The sequence below is a fragment of the Ambystoma mexicanum genome, chromosome 10, assembly GCF_040938575.1.
Source record: "Ambystoma mexicanum isolate Mex_15411 chromosome 10, UKY_AmexF1_1, whole genome shotgun sequence".
NCBI lineage: Eukaryota > Metazoa > Chordata > Amphibia > Caudata > Ambystomatidae > Ambystoma > Ambystoma mexicanum.
Genome location: NC_090932.1, coordinates 288,929,053 through 288,946,850, shown reverse-complemented (window position 1 = coordinate 288,946,850; position 17,798 = coordinate 288,929,053). Strand labels below are relative to the sequence as shown.

Below are 17,798 nucleotides of genomic sequence, written 5' to 3'. Positions count from 1 at the left end.
CAGATCAGGAACCGAGACTTAATCCCACCGACGTTCCTGCAGGCCCTCATCACCGTCATACCTAAACCCGGAAAAGACCAGACAGAGTGTGGGTTTTATAGACCTATCTCACTCCTAAACCTAGATGCCAAGATTTTCGCCAGAATCCTGGCCTCCAGACTGCAGGGCTGCCTTCCTCGCCTGATACACCCCGATCAAGCGGGATTCCTCTTAAACAGGCAGGCCTCTGATAACATGCAGAAGACACTTCATGTACTTACTTCAAGGGGGGGGGGGCGTGACGAGGGCGCTCTCCTACTTGCCCTTGACGCGGAGAAAGCCTTCGACAGGGTCCGTTGGGCTTTCATGGGGGGGGGGTCTTCTTGACTCTGGGTATGGGCCCGAGGTGGCTTGGTTGGATGTCTGCGCTCTACTCCTCCCCCTCCGTTAGAGTGGTGGCAAATGGGACAAAGTCGAGAGTATTCCCCCTCGAACGTGGCAGGGATGCCCACTGTCCCCGCACTTGTAATGGAACCATGGGCAATCTCGGTCTGCAACAATGCCATCAGGGGAGTACAGGTAGGAGACACGCAATGCAAAATCTGCCTCTTCGTGGATGATGCGCTACTTTACATCACAAGACCGTCCCAAACAGTCCCCCGGATGTTACAGCGTCTCTCACGCTACGGGGAACTATCGGGGTACAAAGTCAACCTTGAGAAATCAGTGGCATTTATAGAGGGAAACTTGTCAGACCCAGAGACGGCCTTTGTGAATGAGCTCTCTTTAAGCTAAGGGAGGAGGGATTCCGCTATCTGGGGGTCCAGGTCACACGTGACCCTGAGGGTCTATACTTGGCCAACTCCCCCCCTCCCCTTTTGGGCTGCCATTAGAAAAGACACGGAGAGATGGGCGGGGTCAGGTCTCTCCTGGATGGCACGCCTTAACCTTATAAAAATGGTAATCCTCCCCAAATTCCTATTTCTCTTCCAGATGCTCCCAGTACTGATCCCCAAAACATTCTTTACGGAAACAGAGTCTTTCTCAACTTCCTCTGGTTGGGTAATAAAAAAAAAAAAAAAACAGAATTTCTTACGAGGTGTTAACCAGGCCGAAGGAGGGTGGCGGGGTGGGATACCCCGACTTGGAAACATACCATAGAGCTTCACAGCTGAGGGTCTTGGTCGACCACTTCACCCCAGGTACAAAAAAACAATGGCTAGCCATGGATAACGGGCCTCTTGCGCCTGTCACAATAGAGGAATGGCTCTGGGTCCCAAGGAAGAAAATCCTTAGAAGTGTCCTGAACCACCCAGTCTTAAAAAGTGCTGTGGTCCCTGTGGAGGGAGTCGGGGAGGGAGGTTACTATCGCTGGCTCACAACCTGGCCTTCTCCACTGAGCTGCATCTGGGCCCCCCCCTTTCCTAGCCAAGACAGCAGAGCCAGCGGCATATCAAAAGTGGTTTGAGGCAGGCCCTAGCAGGACTGGCCACCTCTGGGTGGGGGGGTTCGTTCCTACCTTTGAGAGACTTGGAGGAGGCCCTGGGAATAGGTACCCTGTCCCCCTTTCACTATCTCCAGCTTAAGGGAGTCCTCGCTGAACCATCTGGGGGGGTGGGGGGGGGGCACAGATTTAAAAAAAAAACTCCTTTCCGCGAGGGGCTCTAAGGGGATAATATCTCACCTTTACAAACTCTTCCTGTTCTCTGTCCCAAGAGACCCTCCACCGGTACGCACACAATGGGGAAGGGGCCTGGGAGAGGAAATTGATGAACGGTGGGCAGAAATGAAATGTGTAGGCGGGCCAATCGCTCCACGGCCTCTCCAGTATCACCACCAAGCCCTCAAGGTATTACATTGATGGCACTAACCCCCGCAGAGGATTGCCAGAATGAGGCCGGGATATGACCCACATTGCTGGAAGTGCAAGACAGAGGGGGGGAAACTATATCCACATGTGGTGGGGGTGCCCAGTGGTCCAAAAATACTGAGAACAGGTATTGGCCTGGATTAAGGGGGTGGACGGGGTGGCGCGGTCTTCCTGCCCCTGGCTCCTCCTTTTTGGAATCATTATCGGGGATGGTCAGGAAAACACCAAGGACCACATGCTACAGGTTATGTTGGTGGCGGCCAGGTGCTGTCTGGCGCAAAAATGGAAGAATCCCGGAATGCCGGGGGAAAAAGCATGGGTAACCAAAGTGCGGGCCATTTACGATATGGAATTTCTCACACATTTACTTGACGAGTCTAAGTCCAACATCGAAGAAATATGGCTCCCCTTCTTTGACAAATATGGACGCCCAGTTTAGTGTTATGCACCCGGACCAGGGGACTCTCCCCCAGGGGTGTCATGCCACTGCCCACTAACCCGATTGCGAACCTCTCAAAGCTCGACTCATGACTTTGGCATGCTAAATGCACATCATGAAAACACTGCCATGCTCTCTAAGAACCCGTCAAACAAGCACCCAGTGAGAACTTGAACTGGAGGGGGGGGGTTGGGGGCGGGGGGATGTTACAATTGGTTTTTTGTTAATTCACGTTTAAATATGCTCTGGATTGTTGTAGCACATGCACAAAACCTAATAAAATGTGATTTTCAAAAAAAAAAAGTCATGGCTAACAATTTTTTGTTTTTGTATTTTTTAAGTGTAATCAATGTCTAAGACCACTATAGTTGAAAAAGTGGTCTGATCTTGTGGTGGGTCAGGTAGATGTCCAACACGACCTCATCCGCAATTTCTCAACCGGTTTCGACATATTTACATCATTTTAGTAACGTCTTCATCGGGAGATTAATATATACTCTTATAACGAACTGTAAAAGGCTACTGTTCAAAATGAACAAGGCTTCCAAGGCCAACATTTCTGAAGAATACGCACCTCGAGGCTTAAATGCACATCCAATCATATGATGTTAGAAAGGTGGCACGGAGGGCAAGTCAGTCATGTGTCCCAAAAATATCTTGTACCCTAAAGTGGTGGTCCAAGTAGCATCTCAAAACGACACCAGCATTGCAGTCATCGTTTTTAGTTTGAAATGCACTATGACGCAGAAACCGTCCAACAGCACAACAAACCTACGGAAGCAATCCGAGGTCTCTCGTCAGGCGTGGGGGCGAGACACTAAACTAAAAACGATGACCGCAATGCCGGCGTCGTTTTGAGATCCTACTTGGACTACCACTTTCGGGTACAAGATATATTTGTGACATATGACTGACTTGCCCTCCGGGTCAATTAGAGATCACTGCATAACCACACCTCCTGGCGCGGGGCCCCCTTTGAACAGAGAATGAAAGGAGTTAATACACAGGGTACTGGAACACAGCGAAAAGAAAATACAGAGAAGAAAAATTAAAATGAGACCAGTCACACCAAAAAAACTAAACGCGCACGCGCACTGGCCTTACCAGGGAGGGAAGGAGGGGGTCTGTATTGTAGCCAGTAGCACCAAAGGATTGCAGATGCAGGTAAATGGAACGATGGTGCTTTTTTTTAAGTCGGTAAAGCAGAGGTTACAATCAGTCCTCAAGAGCAATAGCGAAAACAAATTTAGAGTACCAATTTTCAACAAAACGATTTGTTCTATTTGGGCACCCAAACCCGTGTTTCCCCGCTAACCCCCTCCCCATCGGTTTTATACCTGCCAATCCCCCACCAAAATCTATGTTTCCACAAAAATGTGTTTTTTTTCCACCGTTTTGTTTCGTTATAAATTCCCCCTCCAATTCTTTTCTCTGTAATCGCTGGATACTCCAAAATCATGTTTATCCATTTAACATTGTGTAATTACATCGTCTTTAATCCCGTCCCCTCCCTGTTGCCCTGTGGGCGCTTTGAAACAGTATTTGCTTCCTGTAGAAGTGCCTAACAAGTGAAAAATAAAATACATAAACATTCACACAATAACTTTTAAATACACAAATTAAAACCGGATTTAACTAGTCAATGGGTAACCCTAACCCCCTGGCACAGTTGACTAGATTCAGAACCCAACTGTAAAAGATGGTACAACAACCTTAGACGGCCAGCCCTAATGGTTGGATTTCAGAAGTGGGTGAGAGTTTGCTCTTTCGACCGACTGCGTTTCACACATCAGGAAAGACAATGTGCCCAAGTCCTCTTGCACTTAAGGAACCGCATGTGAAGGCTTCCGATTCAAAATAAGGAAGATGAGGCAGCCGCCATCCAGCTTTAAATTAGAATCATCCATTTGCAGGCCTGTGCCCGCTTCCAAGCAGCAAAAAACTAAAACCCACAAATGTTCTTGCCTAGCAGGCATGTAGAGCGCTGAATTGAGAACAAATATTTGTCTGGTACTGCAGCGAATCAATAGCACGTTGTGTTCGGTTGTACACCACACTCTGGCAGGTAGGTAGTCACAGGATGGCAGCTCTGTCCTCAGCAAAAGGTCGCAGAGACCAGCCCCAACACAACCCACCCTTCTTGCATTGCGATCACTTCTTGTTGGTCGGGGGCACAACATAAAGAAGTTCATAGATTTAACCAGTGGGTTTCAGGCTAAGTATGCATGCTCACTGTGACCTCCCCTCGAGTCTACATACATCAACTAATTACATGAAAACTACAAATCATGCTTAATTTATGGAAATATGTAAATGTTGTGTGAAGGAACTTCAGGTGGAAAAAAAGGGCCAGAAAATGTGCTCCCATCGTGGTGCTCTGTTCTTATTGCTGCCTCTACTGCATCTTAGTGAAGGTGAGAAAGATGTTATGGTGCACTGCACAGCCAGCCGGTTTGATTACATATCCTAGGGTGCACAGCGTCACTCGCCACAATCCCGGCTAGCTCCCTCAATACGGAGACCACCATAGAACAAATACCTCATAACATGCATCATCTCACGTAGGCATTTGGGACAACATTTCCCAGAAAGCAGCTTGCTTACTGCAGAAGTCACTGATGTTACATACCCCAGGATGTAATTTTTGTGTTGAGGCCTGTAAACCACAGCCAACAAATACACGCCAGAGTACTCCCAGTTCAATCCTCAGCAGAGCCGCCAGATTTCCATGTATTGAGACCTACGAGATGGATTATGGGTAGAGTGGGAGGGATATGCTCTTGGACACACTCCTTCACTTGGGTATCAATAAACTGGCAAAGTGCACTGAACAACTGAAAAGTCAGCCAGGTATTACCCTCATAAATTAGCGCCACTTCTAGTGCTCACGCACAAGCCCCAGACCCACACAGTCTCAGGGCAGACGTCTTTGGGAACGAGTCATGTAGCATAACTCTTTGGGCACCACCCTGCATAAACGCCTCCAGTGTCATCAACAGGAACCACTTACTAACACCAGCACAGAACAAGTTATTCAGATCTGCATTCATCAACACTTCCCAGTACTGCGCTTATAACAGTCCACTCCTCCCTCAGAGAGGGTACATTCCCAAATGTCCTAAACGCATAGTTTAGATGTCCACCCTCGACATAGCAAACCTCTGGTCCACGTCAGCGAGAAGGTAGCTGCGGACCAAATACTACAAAAATAAATGATTCCAGTCGGTCTGCAATGGGATTACAAAATCTGAGTTCCACCCCAAACGCATCACTAAAACAGCTGCCACCCAGGTGCTCGAGTATGCCCTAAAGATTAAATGAGTCTTGTGCTTGCTCGGCTGCATTCAACGTAGTCGTCCATCACGTACTACTCACCCTCTGTGCACACATTATGGCCTTCTTTGGCACCGTCATGAAATGGTTCCTACCCATCTGGCAGATAGGAGGACCCCCCCTCCAACATCACATCCACCTTGTGGAAATTACACTGGCCTGCCATTCCCTTGTAGGATCTGGTTCAAAACTCACCTACAAGGTAACCAACACTGATATGCACTAACCCCGACAGCAAAACTAAAATCATTGGGTATCACACTTTCTTCACACATTAAGACCATCACCAGACTGGGAAAATAGACTGGCTTGCAAGGAGAAAACTAGGAAATTGTCCTGTCATGATAAGCAACGCTCCTGTTCTCTGGAATTCCATGCTGGTGGAAATCCAGACTGCCACATGTTTCCTTCAGTTTAGGAGAAGAGTAAAGATCTGGCTCTTCCAACAACACCTTGGTGTAAAACTAGATTCCTGCTATCTTGTGCACTCCCTTACCACTCATTTTCTTATGTTAAAGAACACCAATGTTAACTTGAGGACTTGTAAATCCTCACTGCCAATGTTTTTCTCTTATGCCTTGTACAAGGTTTTGCTGCCAAGCTAGGATAAAGTTATACAAACCACATCAAAACAGTTTTTAAAAAGTGTGACGAAGAACACACCCTTCATGACCCAACTCCCTTCTCTCACAAACCTTCTCCATCCTCCTCCTTCCAGAACCATGCACAAATAGGACACCAGGCATCGCACTTGCAAGAGCATGCTTTATTACATTAGCTAGGCATTGGTTCAAATGTCCAGGTAAAATCAACCTAGTCCAACCGTAGGCATTATAACTAATGCACAGGCCATAAGCCAGTAACATATGGAAGGTAGTCCCACATTAAAAGATCGGGTTTGTCATCAAATATCTAGAAAATCCGACCAATAAAAAAATAAATCGACCTCCATCAGTATGTGTTCTGTGGTAGTACATTCAAAGCTCAAAGTACGGGCCCCCACAGCATGCACCACAAATAGGTCTGCCTAAACCAGTGCACAGGTCACAATTAACTAAACATGGCAAAACAGCAAGTTATCGAGATGAACCCGAGCATGCATTCCAATGTCACTTCGCATCATCCAGTAGCTTTTCGTCAGAGGACTACAACCCATAATGAACTTACATTATCATGCACAAATTACCCGACAGGCCTAAACCGTCCAGAATGCATACCTCGTCCAGTGCAAGAAAGTAAACAGAACCACATGTTCGAAAATGTGCCATACCTTAACCTAGTAAGAATGTATGAACCTAAAAGGCAGTACTTCAATATTTCTTGCACAGTACAATCTTAACTAAAGATTTCACAGGGATCCTGAAAGATGCTGAAGTGGTCATGCCGGTAATTGTCTCGCCCCCGATACTAAAACCACCAGCAGAATCCAGTTTCGGCAATCGGGCATCATTTAAAGCAGTCTGAATCTGCCAAACTAATTGAAGCACGCACATGGGATTTCCTCAGATCGCCGATCTTTTTTGGTAAATCAATAAAACCACCTATCCTTCAAAATTACGAGACTACATTTTCATAGCCAACAGCAATTTTCTTTCCGTGTTTGGTCTCCAATGTTTAGCTTTAGCTGAAAAAGTTCTTCAGCCAGACCAAAAACAAAAAAAATGCCCTACTGTTTTGCCACTGAAAGTACTGAAAACGGAAGTCCTTGCTCAGTCAAAACAAATCACAAAAGGCAAGGCAAGGGCTTAAGTGGTGTGAGAAATCGAGGGGGGTGCTGTATAGAGGAGTTGTGGCCTAAATGATGGGCATGGCCTGAAGAGTCCCTGGGACAAAAAATAAATAAAATAAAAATATAACATAAGTAGTTTGCTCGCTTTAGGTTTTTCCCTTTTTTGTTCTTTAAATTGTTCCCATGCTGGTGATTCGAACCAGAATAGGTGCTCAATTTCTTCAATAGACTGACACAAAGCCTGTTAAAGGCATTGTGGCAAGCATATTGAAGTAAACAAAAGACATCTAGCATCTCGAAATAGCACAGTGCTACGTGCCACCAGCAGCGCTCTGGTTCAAAACCACAGCAAAAAGGGGGTTTTCCGGCGCGGTCTGGTTGCTGGTGGGAGCCGAGGGAGTCCTGGGCAGGGCGGGTCCGTCCACCAACTTCACCCCACTATTCATGCCTGGAAGTGGATGGAAAGCTCAAGTCTGCCAGTCAAGGCCAGCAGATCAGCTAAATGCGGCCACTGGTATTGCATCATGCAGGGTGCATTAGTTCAGGGGCACAGGGTATGCGGAGCATCCGGTCTGCCGGGAACAACAAAGTTAATACCGCAATGCCACTGCCCCAAAATCTAGATATCTGCATCATAGATTGCTAATCTTTAAAAACTAAAAGTTACATTTGCCTCGTATGTGGAACTTAGATTTGTAAAAGGCCATGTACTAGCTCCTCATTCCCCCACTGGTAGCTCTCCCTCAGTGGTCAATGCCAGATGCCCAGGAGCTGCCTTTAGCTTCTGCTTATCCAACTTAATTTCAATCTGCGTATTAGACCGTGGTGGGGTGCAGGGGAGTGTTGACGACTCGCTTGCCACAAATCTATACATGCACATAATTTCTTAATTTCCAAGAATTAAATATCACTAGCCCCATCTAGCGTACATTGGCAGCCTGCTTATACAGTATTACTCTTTAGTTTGAAGCAATTGCCCCTTAGCTTAAAGGAATGGGTCGCCCAAACATTTTTATTTCAAAAATAGATAGGCAATATAATAACAACTAAAAAAACAAAAAAAAAAACGATTGGTGTTTTTTCTTTCGAAGTCCCTATGTAAAATTGGCAATTCAAGCTCAAAAATTGAAAAAGCAAGCACATGGGCGCATCCATTTTGTGAAATGGATGCCCGCCTGTGCTGGCTTTTGCGGCACTAATGAAGGAAAAGCCAGCCAGCTGTAGTAAACAAAAGCTACCACTGGGTGGCTTTTCCTCATTGGTGCCGGGACTCGGACCGGAGACTACAGGCAGAAAAGCTGCAGCTGCATCTCGGTAAGTGCTTTTTTTTTTTTTTTTAAATAAGCACTAGCTGCGGTTTTTCTAAGCTTTAAAAAATTATTTATGTTTGCGGTCGCTTTTGAAGCGACCGCAAACATAAATACAACGTTATTGTGTTTGAAAACGCTGCGTTTTTTCTTTCTAAGTTTCTCAGGCTCGGAGGAGCCTGAGAAACATAGAAAGAAAAACCGTAGCGTTTTCTAACACAACCGCGTTGTGTTTCTGCCTAAATCTGCTTTCCCATTTGGGGCTCTAGGGCTCCCCACGGGGAGCCCTAGAGCCCCAAATGGGAAAGCAGATTTTGGCAGAAACACTGCTACATGTAAACACAACTGTTGTGTTTCTGCCTGCCTTGGCTTTTGCTCCCATGGGGGCACCGGAGGAGCCTGAGAAACTCAGAAAGAAACACCGCAGCGTTTTCAAACACAATAACGTTGTATTTATGTTTGCGGTTGCTTCAAAAGCTACCGCAAACATAAATACAACATTTTTAAAGCTGCGGTTTTATTTCTAACTTTTCCGGGCTCCTCCAGCCTGGAAAACTTAGGGAAAAAAAAATTAAAAAAAATAAAAATTAAAAAAAACGCAGCTAGTATTTTTTTTTTTTTTTTTTTTAAAAAGCACTTACCGAGACGCAGCTGCAGCTTTTCTGCCTGTAGTCTCCGATCCCCGTCCTCCACGTACAGCACAAATGAAGGAAAAGCCACCCAGTGGTAGCTTTTGTTTACTACAGCTGGCTGGCTTTTCCTTCATTAGTGCGGCAAAAGCCAAAGCGAGCACAGCGGCGGGCATCCATTTCACAAAATGGATGCCCCCATATGCTATCTTTGAGCTTGATTTGTTCAAAATTTTACATAGGGACTTCGAAGAAAAAAAACGCCAATCGTTTTTTTTTATGTTGCCCATCTATTTTTGAAATAAACATTTTTGGGCGAACCATTCCTTTAAGGTTACTTTTGCAAGTCACATCTTCTCTTGGTTTTGTCCCTGGTCTATGTCTCACTTTTTAACACCCTCAAAACTTGCTTCTCATCTTTGTGCAATTTTACAGGCCTTTTTCTTGGGCATGCCTCTGCTATCTTTAAATGTGTTGCAAGTCATTTCTGATCAAAATTGACTTCCCTGTTCTTCAAAAGAAACACAAATACATGTCTGTCAATGTGACTGATTCTGCGAATGTTAGTTTTCTTAATTGCCAAACGCAGTGAAAGCATTGGGGAGCAGCCACGGCGACATGCTTACGAATAATAAAACAATCTAATGCATTACTTTGAACTCCATTTAAAACACTGCCAGGAAAGCAAAGTCATTTAATGACATCTACCATCCAAATTTGGAAAATTAGCTAAACAGACCCAACCACAGACACCCAACTGTCCAAATTTCATGAAAAAACATGTTTAAAAACCAAACTAATTACAATCACCTGACAATTGCCCAAGATACTCTTTTTTTTTTTCCCTTCATAAAAACACATTCTTCCCATTTCACCTGAGCCATATCAGTTAGTAAGAGAACCAGGCATTTCAAATGAGATGCGAAAGAGGCGTTCGATAGTCAGAACCAGGATACCAGGAGACGTGGCTTCTGAGACTGGCTTCCCTATTTGAGAAACGTGTGATCCTGGGAACATCATTTCCTATACCTGTGCTGCAGCGACTTCAATCTGACAAAAGTGACTGCACCTTAACAGTAAACCGTCTTAACGTCTCCATAAGAAGAAAAAGCACCATTCCAGACAGTTCCACCTTGAAACACCTGGAGTAGAGACTGTGCTCGGAGATTGAAGACTCCACTCAAACTTAAATCCTCCAACACATTGCACCCAACCTCTCAGACAGCAGCACAATCTGAAGGGATTGTTAGGGAGGCTTCTTTTGCCGATTAAGATTGCATTGCACATGCTCGAGCTGATCAGGTCCTTCGCCGGACAAGTAGTTTGTGAATACACAATGAAGTGATTGCAAAAAAGTGGATAAACCAAATCAGACAAGCCAGTTTAAAACAAGCAGTGGCTAAACCGAGATGTTTAATCCTGCAGCCTCAAATGAGCCCATAAACGTGCCATGACCCAATAAACTGCCACCATTAGAAGTGATGACAATCATACAAGTGCTTAACACAAAACGGTCAGAGATTAAGAGGACAGCAAAACAAACATGGTCATGACAATCCTCTGACACCCGGGACTCATTCCATTACATTGAGAGCAGAGTCCACCAATTGCAACCACGGAACACAAAAAAATATTAATCTTTTAGTAAAACGGCAGAAACATGTACAAGGAGGAAACAGTGAGAAATCACTAACGTGTACTCACGTTTTCCTTCTACCATTAACCATATCCATCATTCCTGTTGCACTATCCCTATTGTGCAAAGGTAATCCAAAGCTACATTAAACTTGAATCTTCAGAAATATTTTTCATATTTCTGCAGAGTTAGAAAAGTGTATGGTATAAGGAATTCTGTGGAGACTATTGAAAGTATGCATTTTCAGCAGAAAAGTCCATATTTTGACTCTACCAATGGGACATCTTTGAGCCAGAACATACATATCTTAAAGCATCCCTAGAACAGTCCCAGGTTGTCTTCACCCCATACCCACACACTTAGCACGAATGGGAGCCACAAGCATTTATACTTTCTTTTGAGGAAATCACGTTTAGCTTGAAAAGATCCAAGAAAATATACGCCTAATTTTAACCATAAAGACTGGCACCCAATCAAACAGACTACTCTCAAAGACATTTAACAACAACAGGCAAGCTTCACCTTGCTTGGTACACGTCATTGAGCTGTACCTGTGTACTTGACATGCTCTGATCGCCAATGATCCAAAACCCAAGTCAATGTTATGTACGATTTAAAAAACATGTTTTCACTTAAACATCCATGTAAAATTGCTAGTCCGCCCAAGTTCCTCTAGAGAACCACATTAGCAGCAAGCACCATTTCCAGTCGGCAGTGTGCACATGGCTCTTGCGTACCACCTCTCTCCCCCGTTATCTTCAAAACTCAGCGCTCTCTTTGTGTTAGACGAAATCATGGCAAGAATCCAGAAACCCCCGCAAAACGCGCTAGGCTTATTCTAGAGCTCATTTGATAATCACATTAGGCGGAAAGAGCTCGGTCAGGTCGTTTTAATACATCTCATGTCAATATCATGGTATATGAGTATTAACACTCATTTGTTTCCCATTTTAATCAAGTTCGTGGAAGGGTTCCTCTGCTAAGCGGATATAAAAGTTCCATTATTACCCATTAAAACGGGGCTCAAGCTCTACCCTGGCGGTGATGGGGTCAGGCCCCACCAGATCCAAACCGGTTGGTTACTTGCAGGTGGCAAAGCGCACTCTTGAGCAGTCGCTTAACACATTGAGTGATAACTGGATTGTCGTAGAGCAAGTCGATGTTCTTGCTGCCTTGTCTGCATGGAGTTGACATTGAAAGAGGTTCATATTACCAGTTGTTAGAGTGGTGAACCCTCCACGCGCCTATTGTGGGAGGTGGCTAGGTAATATACCAGGTCAGTCCCGAGATAACGCACTGTCCGATGGCAGCCCCCTATGGGGGGGGGGGGTGCGGGGGAGTGGCTGGCAGCTTGCAGGCTGTGAACGCCTTGCCCATTATCAGACCTATCGACCATGGTATTGCACTGGCTGTCCCCAGGCACACCCACGAGGAATCCGCCGGTTAGAGGGAAGCGAGATAACTGACCAGCTTCTGGTCGCCAGAGCAGGGGTTACAAAGAAAGATATATCAAATTGCAGGTTACTAGCCAGGCATTAACATTCACTTCACCCCGCAATTGTCCACATGCACACAGCACGTTATTTCTTACAGTTAAGTATCACTTGCCATTGCAAACTGAACATGTTGAGCCCTGGCCAAATAAGTGGCGATATATTACGTTTACAGGGACAGCAGAGAGAGAGAACCTAAGTGTCCTCCCGTTACGGCAGGCGAAGGTGCGGATTGGTTTCGAGTTTGTGTTCATCAACTTACTTCCTTTTGAGGCAACTAGGGATGTTTGTTATTACCGAGAATTAAAACAAAACGAATAATTATTATTAATTCTAGTCTTGTTGTAAACCCAACCCTCCTCCCCGTTCCGATTCTTGCTGAAGCAGAAATTGTTAGCAAGCGTCCTTCCTTGCTCAGAGCCCCACCCACGTAGCATGTTCCTCCCCACGGGCTGTCCATGTCCCCTGCTGCTGTGCACTTGTACATTAACCCCGTATGGGAGATGGCACGCAACTAGTATCAGTACTCAAGCACATCATATTACAACACCAGACCCGCCCAGCCTGCCTACTCGTCCCCCGATGTGCGAACAATATGCATGACTTTTCCAGCAGGAGTCCCGGCCGATAGCACAACAAATGCTTGGTTTCCAGCCTCGGCTTGTTTTAGGCCCACTTTGGCGACTGCACCAAATTGGTCTCTGGCCGTGTACCGTAGCACGGTCAGTATTCATTGGGCATGCGCACATGTTACCGCTTGACAAAGCTAGCTCGAAGATGCAGGGTGGGTGTGTCGAGTAGGAAGGGGGTTTGAAACGCCATGAGGATTAGCATGGCCATGAGAAGTCAACGGGTAGGTAAATACACATACAAGCTCGGGGGTTTTCTCCTCATGATAAAAGAAGAGTGTCCACGTCTTGGACATACTGAACGTGTGTTCTTATATCTACATTGCGTTTCATGCCAGATTCCCGGAGCTGTAATAACAGGTGTTATTGCCCAATGTCATGGTATTCAATATCAACCTCGTGTGATGAAGGGCTGAGGCAGCCCTGCTGCGAAATCCGGCATGCAAAGTACAGGTTGATCCCCGCGCCTGAGGCGAGCATTTACAAGAACTCCTCACACGGACACCGACAAATGAAGGGGAGACGTGCAAGACCGGTGCATGCACCCCAAGCGTAGGTGACACCAGGCCCCCGTAGATATTTTAATGCCCCCCGTCTATTCACTGAAGAGGTGGGGGCGGACAAGAACACGTAGGTGATCCTTGAGCGACACGGTAGGCTAAACGGGAGAACGTGATATTTGGTCCTGCAGCACAAAGGGGCGTACCGCTTTCATCCTGGGGCCACAGCAGAAAGATCGCCCGTGTACCACAGCAGGGTGCTGGGCACAATCATCCAAGTGCAGGGGGGCGCAGAAGTCGAGCGCATTATTACTAACGCAATATGCAACATGGCACGGGGTTGAACAAGTAAATCTGAGCGGGGGGTGGAGGGGGCGCTCCCAGTTGCTCGTCGATTCGTGCACCGCAGCCTAGCTATTGCACATGCCAACTGATGGGTAATGGTGACAGTGTTGGGGTCCGCAGTCCGCTAACAGGACAATGGTTCATGCATCATAACGTGGGTGACACGCTGCGCTCACAAGTGTATTCCAGTTATCCGTTGTGTGTTCATGAAGAAACGCCAATTCCCATTCTCCACAGTGGCAATACAGCCCCTCTCCTGAATGAAGGCGACAATGTGGGTCAAGGACATGGACTGTAGAGGAGAAACAGCACGTGCATCCAAGCCTAAGACAAAGAACTGACGGACCAATACCCCATCTCGCCACATGCTTTACAGAATATCGCAGTATGCGTAGACAACTGGTAGTGTGCACGTCTCTTCAGCAGGCGCCCCTTCCCCCAGATGTACCATGGAGAAGACAACTCCTGGGAAATGGGCGGATTATCTGGAACAAACTAAGTGTCCAACGGGGGGGGGGGGGCAAAAGGCTGAAAAAAGCCCCCTTCCTCCGTTTCAGATAATTGGAAAGTTTTGATAGGGTGGCAGTTGGCGTAAGGGTTCTATCGGATGCAAAGACAAATGCGGCGTTTGCGGGTCTAGGGCAGAGTTTTTCGAAAGTCAAGTGGGAGGTTTACGCTAGAACCGTGGATAGTAGCCAGACACAGCGTGCAAACGCCACGGCTTCGCCCGCCTGGGCACCTGATCAACGCGGGAGAAATAATAACTGCGCCCGGTTTGAGGTCCACAGCGTTGGAACAATTTATTTCACTTCCCCACGTGCGCATCTGTTGTCGACATAAAGACGAGAGGGCGACAATCGAACAGAAAAATAATGGGGGGGGGGGGGTGGCTGGAGATCGGTAGAGGCGTTATGCGGGACTTGGAACAACACGACAGCTTGGCAACGAGATGTCCCCAGTGGGAGCAGATTAGGGTTCACTGGCCCAAGGCAACTCGGGGGATTCCTTTGACAAACAGTGGGATGAGCCCATCAGGGCTAATTCAACAGCGCACAATGGGGGCCGTAATATAATTAAAGGCCTGAAAGCACATGTAGCTGCTCGGAGGGGGTGGAGCGCATTGTTAGCAGTTAAACAGCGGGCGAGCTCAGTGATAAGCAACACTGGGCAGAAAGGAGGGCGCTCGGGAGCAAGGAAGGGGGGGCTGTTTAAAGACTAAGTTCATTAAGCCGGGGGCGGGGGGTGTAGCGGGGGGGGGGGGGGCTTCAGGTGATGCAAGGTGCGAGAGCCTGGTTAAAAAGGCCACGGGGAAGGGTTAAAGTTCTTAGCGCAACACGGCGCCATGTTTACAGGTTCTAATCTCATGATAACGAGTCCCCTGAAGCGGAATGTTTCTGCGCGTGGCGCGTTCAAAAAAAGCCACCAAAATATATCAATGGATCAATTAGGACGTCTCGCGCCATTGCCTTCACGGTTGAGGGTACCCACGGCGTTTTAAAGCGCCAAACTTAGTATACAAATGTTTCGTACCATAAAGGAACTGAATGATGCGTGGGCGGCGTTTGTTTTTTTGGAGGCCAGGTTTGAGATGCCAAACTGGAAAAGGTGCGATATAAGCGATTTCTTTTAGGGTATGAGGGGTAATTGCTAGGAAACGGTACTTCGACTCTGGAACTACAGCGTTTGGGAACAGGTCAATGAGACCGGACGATAGTTTTTGCAATAAAGGATAAGGTTATCAGTCTACTGTCCATCTGAACATAGTTTTGGGAGCGCTAGGCTGGCCCTTTACCGACCGCTGTAGGCCAATTACAGCAATTGATTAACCTAATTAGTTCGGTCCACAGTCACCACTTTATTAAACGGAAAGGAGAGTAGCTTTTGGATAAGCCGGTTCAGTTGAAGTTTGGTGGGTACAGATAAGAACTTTAGAAGACCAGAGCAATCGCTTTGTTAGGTGGGGTGACAATTCAGGATTCACGGGTTAGAGATCGGATTGGTGAAGAGTTTAGGACGTTTGGGGCTGGGTCAGGCGAGAACCTAGTTGGAAAGGAAGACTACTTAGTGTATAAAAAAAATGAGCTCAAGAGGTAGGTGGTTTGCATACGAATTGATTTGAGATACATTAGCCAAGAACTTACACGGCGGGTACGATGAGAACTCAGATCGACTAGACTGGTTCAGATCTTAAGTTGCCTCTGGAAATCAATTTTGACTCAAGTTGTCCCAGTAGGGAATTAATGGACAGACCGTTGGGTTGGCAAAGAGCTAGATGGATGGGCCTAGAACTTGGTTGGGTATACCCAGCAGATGGGAGCACTACTATTTGCTCGATTTGTGTGCAACCTAAGGAGAACTAGTGTGTGTGTGCGAGAGAGACACCTTGGTTGGGCAAAAGCCAGCTATAATGAACAAGTCTGAGTATGCAAAGCACGATTAGGCATGTAACAGGTGGCATCACAGTTTTAATTAACATGTCCCCATCTCACCTGCGGTTCTTCTGTGTGCCGTCCCGCTTGTCTAGCACTCCTGGAACACAACTGGTCAACTCGGTCCAGTCCGCATGTAGGCCGCAGCTCCAGCCCGTGGAGAAGCGCGAGAAAAGCCATGTTTCCTTGCGGTTGGGTCGGTAGCAGGTACACTTCTTCTGGCCAGGCCGGCAGTCGCAGGGCACCTCCAGGCGCACATTTTGTACCAGGTGACGGCCAAAAGTGGTGCCCCCCGTTTTCTGGATGTGCAGAAAAACGATCACATCATCACCCTTCATGTCAAAGGATAGGGATCTCTCCAAGTCACGCACAGGGAAGAAATATTTCTTGACGTAGTGTGGGTCAGGCGTGGGGAAGAGGTCCAGGTCTTCCTGGGGGTACCTGCTAGGGGATCCCAGGTTCACGCCCGGTCCAACGTATTGGTAGAGTATCAGCATGAAGAAGACGGACCCAGCCAAAATCAGAAGGAACTTGCTGGCCCTCTCAACCATGTTCCTTCGAACCCTCTTCATGTGTCAGCATCTCCCAGGGCGATCTTGGGGAGATGAATGAAGGAATGAGATTTATCGAATCGCTGCCACCTGGTCGGATCAAACCATTTAACTAGAAGTCATTCCGGAGCAACAGCATTAAAAGCATAGTTGGCAGGGCTGTGGTACCACAAAATAATTGTCACAGCAATGAAGAGTTTGGGAACACCTGAATTCAATACCAGACAGTACCCCTTACATTGCCTTCCAACGTAGGGCAAGATGCTCAGATAAAAGCAAAAGCGGACACCTATGAAATAAAAACTCCAAACGTGCTTCCCTCTGTCCAGCCCGAGGATTTTTAGGCTCGTAAAAAAACAACACGACTGCTGTGTTTAAAGGAATAAAACCATCGGGCATAAAACATATAGCGCAAACAGGGTCCAAAAAACCAAGCAATCCTTCGCGGAGTGAAAAAGGAAGTCCATTCGTTGCGGTATTCCAAAATGAAATAAGGACAGCAGCCCTGGTCCGAATTAGACTGCAGTCGTTGGTAGGGGTCCCCTGCGTGAACGGTCCTGGGGACACACCGGTGAAGGCTTGTAGCACACCATGCACATCGCTTGATCTGCCACCAGACTGCTCAACCCCAGGACTGGCATCTCCGTCTCTGCTGGATAAGGTCTAGGTTCCCATCTGAGAAACGGACCTTAGGAATGACCCGCCTCCTGTTCATCACGTGGGTTACACGTTTGGACGTGTTGGGAAAGTCACGTGCCACAGGATGCGCGCGCACTCGTAGTCCCTTCAATGCGTGGCAAGAGCGGGAATGTTGGTTTAGCATCGTGGCCGACAGCTGATGGACGCCATCATTCCTGCGTTACGAATTTGATTTACAGCAAATCTTAAAGCTATCGCGTGCTTGCTTGTTATTTTAGTGGAGTGGGGCG

At 46.9% G+C, this 17,798-nt stretch overlaps 1 protein-coding gene across 3 annotated transcripts in view; it reads right to left on the bottom strand.

Annotated features, from left to right (window-relative positions):
• Positions 1-17,575, bottom strand: part of LOC138491357 (heparan-sulfate 6-O-sulfotransferase 1) — a 312,459-nt gene extending 294,884 nt beyond the window's left edge. For 2 of the 3 annotated variants that reach the window (XM_069617851.1, XM_069617853.1), the window contains exon 1: positions 16,379-17,551. In XM_069617851.1, coding sequence (XP_069473952.1) covers positions 16,379-16,890 — 512 coding nt within the window. In that variant the 5' untranslated portion in view covers positions 16,891-17,551. Of the gene's footprint in view, positions 1-16,378 lie in introns of all 3 variants that reach the window. The other variant, XM_069617852.1, reaches the window with a different exon arrangement.
• Positions 17,576-17,798: the final 223 nt, after the last annotated feature.